The sequence below is a fragment of the Engraulis encrasicolus genome, chromosome 17, assembly GCF_034702125.1.
Source record: "Engraulis encrasicolus isolate BLACKSEA-1 chromosome 17, IST_EnEncr_1.0, whole genome shotgun sequence".
In the NCBI taxonomy this organism is placed as follows: Eukaryota; Metazoa; Chordata; class Actinopteri; order Clupeiformes; family Engraulidae; genus Engraulis; species Engraulis encrasicolus.
The window spans coordinates 50,618,477-50,625,113 of record NC_085873.1 but is presented as its reverse complement, the minus strand read 5'-3'; the positions used below and the strand labels follow the sequence as shown (position 1 = coordinate 50,625,113).

Genomic DNA, 6,637 nt, shown 5'->3' with positions numbered 1-6,637 from the left:
CTCCTCTCCTCCTCTCCTCTTCCTCTCCTCTCCTCCTCTCCTCTTCCTCTCCTCTCCTCTTCCTCTCCTCTCCTTCTTTTTCACTACTCTCCTCTTCCTCTCCTCTCCTTCTTTTTCACTACTCTCCTCTTCCTCTCCTCTCCTCTTCGTCACCTCTCCTTCTCTTTCACTACTCTCCTCTCCTCTTCCTCTCCTCCTCTCCTCTCCTCTTCCTCTTCCTCTCCTCTCCTCTCCTTCTCTTCCTCTCCTCTCCTCTCCTCCTCTCCTCTACTCCTCTCCTCTCCTCTCCTCTCCTTCTCTTTAACTACTCTCCTCTTCCTCTCCTCTCCTCTGTCACTACCCTCCTCTTTCTCTCATCTCTCCTACTCTCCTCCTCAACTATACTCTCCTCCCCTCTTCCTCTCCTCTCCTCTCCCCTTCCTCTCCTCTCCTCTCCTCCCCTCTTCCTCTCTCCTCCTCTCCTCTTCAACTACACTCTCCTCCCCTCTTCCTCTTCTCTCTCCTCCTCTCCTCTCCTCTCCTCTCTCCTCCCCTCTCTCCTCTCCTCTCCTCTCCTCTCCTCCTCTCTCCTCCCCTCTTCCTCTCCTCTTCTCTTCTCTCCTCTTCTCTTCTCTCCTCTCCTCTCCTCTTCAACTAAACTCTCCACCTAAAGTACTCTCCTCTTCAACTATACTCCCCTCCTAAGCTACTTTCTTCTCTTCCACTCTCCTCCTCCGCTCCTACACTCCTCTCCTCTCCTCTTCAATTATCCTCCTCTCCTCTCCTCTTCCTCTCTCCTCATACTCTCCTCTTCCACTCCTCTCCTCTTCAACTCCTCTCTCCTCCTCTCCTCTTCCACTCTGTTCCTCTCTTCTTCTCTTCTCTTCAACTATACTCTCCTCCTAAAATACTCTCCTCTCTCCTCCTCTCCTCTTCCACTCCTCTCCTCTTCCCTCCTCTTCCACTCCTCTCTCTTATCTCCTCTTCCCTCCACTCCCTCTTCAACTCCCACTATACTCCTCTCTTGAACTATTCTATTCTACTCTCATATTCTCCTAGTTATCTCTGGGCATTAATAAATTACCATCATATTTCACGACACAGAAACAACACAAGCCAGACAATCTGACTACCCTCACGTGCACATGCGTGTGACAGCACACAAGATCAGCGGACCGGGCCGTGAAACTACTCATTTCATGTTGGATGTTTAAAGCAAGAAAGTGCCTTTCCATCTCCACTGGCCACAGACTTGCACAAGTACAATGTGTACTACACAGCAGGGCTTTACATTAACTTTCTCACCGACAGACCACTGTGGCTAGTGGTTTTCCCGAGTCACTAGCCATTCAGGTATTCCACTAGCCACAGAGTTGATATTGTTTTTTTCTTCATCATGATAGCGTACATCTAACCTCAGAAGATGAGGTGCTAAAGCAAGATGAGTACATAGCTTTCTACATGGAAGTATATCAAGCAAATAGAAACTGAGTTACAGAGATTTTTCTTGTCATACCAAGGAAAAAGCTGTCAGCCAAATTGGCTAGTGACACTGAAAGTATTACTAGCCACAGACAAGTTTTACCAGTATTTGGCCGGTTGCAGGTGCCAGTGTCAAGCCCTGATACACACACAGGCATGTCCCCACAAACATCATTGAGCTCCGTTCATCCTACATGCCTTTAGTGGTCTTTCTCGCTCTCTCTTTTACATAACCACACACACACACAGGGCGCGCATGTGTGCACACACACACACACCACACACACTCCGTCAGCACTAACTTTTCTCCAGGCCCGTTAACTTGGTCACACACACATCCACCCACGATTCCCCCTACCCCACGCCTCCACACACACCCACATCCACCCACGCTCTCTCTCTCTCCCTCTCTCTCCCTCTCTCCACCTCTCTCTCTCTCTCTCTCCACCTCCCTCCCTGCCTGCTCACCTTTCTCCAGGTCGGTGATCCGCTGGTGCAGGGAGGAGAGGGTTGTCTCCAGACCCAAACACACACTCTCATATCCCCGCCCCCCCTCTCTCTCTCTCTCTCTCTCTCTCTCTCTCTCTCTCTCTCTCTCTCTCTCTCTCTCTCTCTCATCTCTCTCTCTCTCCCTCTCTCTCTCTCTCTCCCTCCCTGCCTGCTCACCTTTCTCCAGGTCGGTGATCCGCTGGTGCAGGGAGGAGAGGGTGGTCTCCACACCCAAACACACACTCTCATATCCCCGCCCCCCTCTCTCTCTTTCTCTCTCTCTCTCTCTCATCTCTCTATCTCTCTCCTTCCCTCTCTCTCTCTCTCTCTCTCTCTCTCTCTCTCTCTCTCCCTCCCTGCCTGCTCACCTTTCTCCAGGTCGGTGATCCGCTGGTGCAGGGAGGAGAGGGTGGTCTCGACGCGTCCGCGCTGCTCGGTCTCGTTGCGGTCCCTCAGGCCGGCCTTGCCCTCCTCCAGGCTGTTGACGCGCGACAGAACCTGCTTCTCCAGGTCCTCGATCTTACTCTGCAGCAGCTCCTTAAGACTGGAGGCCTGCGCAGAGTTGTTGTTACGACTGAATTGCTACAGGCGGGGGAGAGAGAGGGGGGGGAGAGAGAGAGAGAGAGAGAGGGAGATAGAGAGAGAAAGAGAGAGAGGGGTGCAGGGAGAGAAAGAGAGAGAGGGGTGCAGGGAGAGAGAGAGAGAGAGGGAGAGCAGAGAGAAAACAAGAAAGAGAGCGAGAGAGAGAGAGAGAGATGTTAGTCTGGAAGTCACATTTCACACATCGTAATGACTGTAGCTTTAGATGGCTCCTTCAGGCTAGAGGCCTGCGCTGAGTTGTTAAGTACGGGGGGTGGGGGGGTGGGTAGAGGGAGAGAGAGAGAGGGAGAGAGAGACAGGGAGAGGGAGGGAGAGAAAGAGAGAGATAGTATGGAGCAAAATCAAGTGTCACAGGGAAGGAGCGCAAACGAGAGAGAGAGAGAGAGAGAGAGAGAGGGAGAGAGAGAGGGGAACGGCCGGGGAAACTTAAGATGAACTATGCCCAACAAAATAAAAGTATTAAAAAGGATTTAAGTACAGAATATATTACAGTCATTATTAATTATTGTCCCAGCTTATTTGCTACACTGGATGAGAGAGAGAGAGAGAGAGAGAGAGAGAGAGAGAGAGAGAGAGAGAGAGAGAGAGAGAGAGAGAGAGATGGAGGAGAAAGACAGAGGGAGAGAGAAAAAGAGAGGGAAAGAGAGGCAAGGCAGGTTCATCATTCAAACACTTCAATGAATGAGAAACTTCAATTACAGAAAAGTAAGAGCAAAACACACGCATAACAATAATTTGCCTACAAATACTTTAGATGTAAAGACGATACATCAGTTAAAATCAATAGGCCTAGTTAAAAAGAATTAAATGAAATGATTTGACAGCAAATGTGTCTTCAGTCTGGATGTAGGCCTACTGTTAAAGTAGATAGTAGCCCATCAATTGGGGGCTTTTTTTTAAATAACTGGGTGGGATGAGGTGTTAAACGGTTCTTTACTGGGGCAGGACACACACTCGAGTGTGAGTGTTGGTGTTATTTTTGTTCAATCCGAATGAGTAGCCTTCTGTAACTTAACTTGAGGTAAATAAACAACCTGGTTGAGGAGCGACTTACCGCCCACGCCCCGGGTCGGTCGTCAGAGTTCTAAAGCCAAAGATTAGGACTTAAGGCTCGCCCGGGGTGTTGCCTAGCGCAGCCTGTCCCGGACCGAGTTTACCGGTAACTAAAATAGTCAATTCAGCTCCGTGTCCTCGGATGAGACCTTGATCTTTCCTGCTACTAACCTAATCACTACAAAACAGTTTATGACACTTTCGCTGCATCGTGCACTCACGTGTTGTCGGATAAATCCGTCTATTCGGCTGTTACCTAATGAATGAACAAGGCGTTCTTAGTAGACGACCTGCCGACTTCCTTTTACCTAATCTTATGTATTTAAATTCTAGACATTTCTGTCCCTATTTATTTTCATTTCTTAGATATTCCCAGCGGCTCGCACCCACCTCCAGGTTTTCCAGTCGCTGTTTAAGGGACTGTAGTGTCTGCGAGAGCTGCGTCAGAGTGTCGGAGGGCGCGCGGGAAACGTCCCCCATGGTGTTCTTGGTGCCAAACTCTCTCCTCCTCGTGCCAGAGTCCGTGCCGCCTTGCCCCTCACAGCGGGTGAGTTTGGTCGTGAGTTCCCGTATCGTGTCCTTCTGGTTCATGATGGTCTCTTTCTGCTGAAGCACCGTCTCCCGAAGCTGCATGACCGTTGTCTTTAGATCCTCTCCCGGTGGCGGGACACTGTTTTGGTTTTGCATCGCCGCCGAACAGATGTCCATATCCTTGGGGACGGACGTGCAAATAAACTGCGTCTGTTGTTCCCCAAAGTCCTGACACGAACATTCTAAACACAGGTAAGAAAGTAGAACAAGTATCCAAGAGAATCCGTTCAACAGAAGCTCCATGTTTGCCCGTAAGGAGTTACTGTGCGGAGAGCGGTCGTTGAGCTCGCGGTAGAGATTTTCAGCACCACGGAGCTGTCCCTTTCCTGGTTGTAATCCTTCTGCGGCGCGCGCAGGGCTTATATAGTGCGCGGGCAGAGCAGAGAGCGGGCTCGCGACATCACGAGGGGGGCAGGAAGTAAGAGTTTCAACGCCAAATCCATTCCCGTCCCTCGACTCTGAGGTGGAGAGAAAACGTTAGGAAGATTAGAAAAAAAAACGTTCCCTCTGCTCCCCACCCTCTCCTCACATATACTGAATATTGCATGACTATGACGATCTGTCATTTCTGTGCTTGTATTATTTATTTGTAAATCTGGGAGAATGTAAAAGGGGGAGAAAAAAAGCCATCGTGGTTTTGGCAGAGAGTTTGCTTATGTTATGTGTGTCCCACTGCAGCTTTTAGTGAACTAGTTCCAGCGTGTCTGAGCAATGTGCGGCAAGTGTCAGCTGGCGGATCGTCTCTGTCAGACAAGGATGGATTACTGCAAGGGCCTACCGGGCCCAGGCCCAGGGGCCCAAGAGTCCAGAGGGCCCTGAAGCCCAATTCTCTAAATTTCCATGCTCATGTTGTGTAAAATCACACTTTTAACAACTCTATTTTCACATATTTCCAGGGGTAAAACACCTGAATGCCCAACAATGTAGGGTCTCTAACATCTGGAGGGGGCCCTTTCTTGCTGTCTGGCCCAGGGGCCCATGGAGTCATGATCCGTCCCTGCTGTCAGACTGTGCAGCAGCATAGTCCCCCATCTCCTCAATAATGTATCATTTGTATCCGACTCATCAGGACATCTAGTCTTTTTTGCCATACACATGTTGGTACCTTAGTGTCCCTTTAGAAGAGACTTATAAACACCATAACACACTCTCTCTCTCTCTCTCTCTCTCTCTCTCTCTCTCTCTCTCTCTCTCTCTCTCTCTCTCTCTCTCGTCAGGTTGGGGAGAGTGGGGAGCTGAGTATGATGATATGGGGGGGTGTAATGGATGCATTGTGAGAATGAACTATGAGTAAGCGGTGTTAAAATAAAGGCATTTTTAAATCTCTCTCTCTCTCTCCCTCCCCACCCTCCCCCTCTCTCTCTACCCTGACACACACACACACACACACACACACACACACACACACACACACACACACACACACACACACACACACACACACACACACACACACACACACACACACACACACACACACCACAAACAGATGGTTTGACTGGGACAAAAGAAAGGCAAGAAAACACACACACACATATACACACGCAACAGAGACAGACAGACATCACACACACACACACACACACACACACACACACACACACACACACACACACACACACACACACTCACTAGGCTACAGTGCACTTTTCCAGACACCCAGCAGACGTGTAGCTCCAGTCCGCCTATATCCGGTTGGTTTGCACTCTCACTACAGATAATCTGCATCTATATTTAAACCAGCTGGGCGGCCGGGCCGGGTAACGGCTGTCCTGCCTGCCAGCACGTGTGGTGTGGTGGAGACTCCACAGTGGTTCCCAACCTATGGGTCAGGACCCAACCTATGGGTCGCCAAAGATCCACAGAGGATCGCGGAGCCCTCTTGATTTTAAGGGGTTTGATTTTAAATAGGCTACCATTACATTACATTGCATTGCATTTGGCAGACGCTTTATAACCAAAGCGACTTTCAAAAGAGGACATAATCAAGCCAACATCACAAGCAAATACAAAGTGCACAGGAGATATACAGAACAACAAGTGCAGTTGCAAAGATATATGCAACTGTTGCATAGATATATAGCCCATGTTGAATAAATGACAAAGCATTTAACTAATATTTGCATAAAAGCAACAAAATGTAAGTGCTACATTAAACATTTATTCTATATTTGACCAGACGAATTGAGGAATGAAATAACTAAAACGAGTTTTCGCAGGAAAAAGAGGGCATCTTGTGCAGTTGGGTCACCAAAGCTTACAATGGTAAGCCCCCCCCCTCATTGAAACTGGGCCGCCTATTGCCAAATTTGATCTTTAGATGAAACTTTACTAAGTTCCTAGTATGGTCCAAGTAGAGTCATTTTTGCAGCTAAAAATGGCTATTTTTGGAAATTCAAAATGGCGACCATGGAGAAGATCCCCCTTTTCATGTATGAAAAAT

General features: G+C 48.8%; 1 protein-coding gene across 1 annotated transcript in view; it reads right to left on the bottom strand.

The window, feature by feature from the left end:
• The window catches only part of LOC134467543 (neuronal pentraxin-1-like), an 8,187-nt gene extending 3,750 nt beyond the window's left edge, over positions 1–4,437 (bottom strand). Inside the window, exons 1-2 of the mRNA XM_063221396.1 lie at positions 3,994–4,437; positions 2,319–2,532 (exon numbers count right to left, since the gene is read on the bottom strand). Of these exons, the coding sequence (XP_063077466.1) occupies positions 2,319–2,532; positions 3,994–4,437 (658 nt within the window). The remainder of the gene's footprint in view (positions 1–2,318; positions 2,533–3,993) is intronic.
• Positions 4,438–6,637: the final 2,200 nt, after the last annotated feature.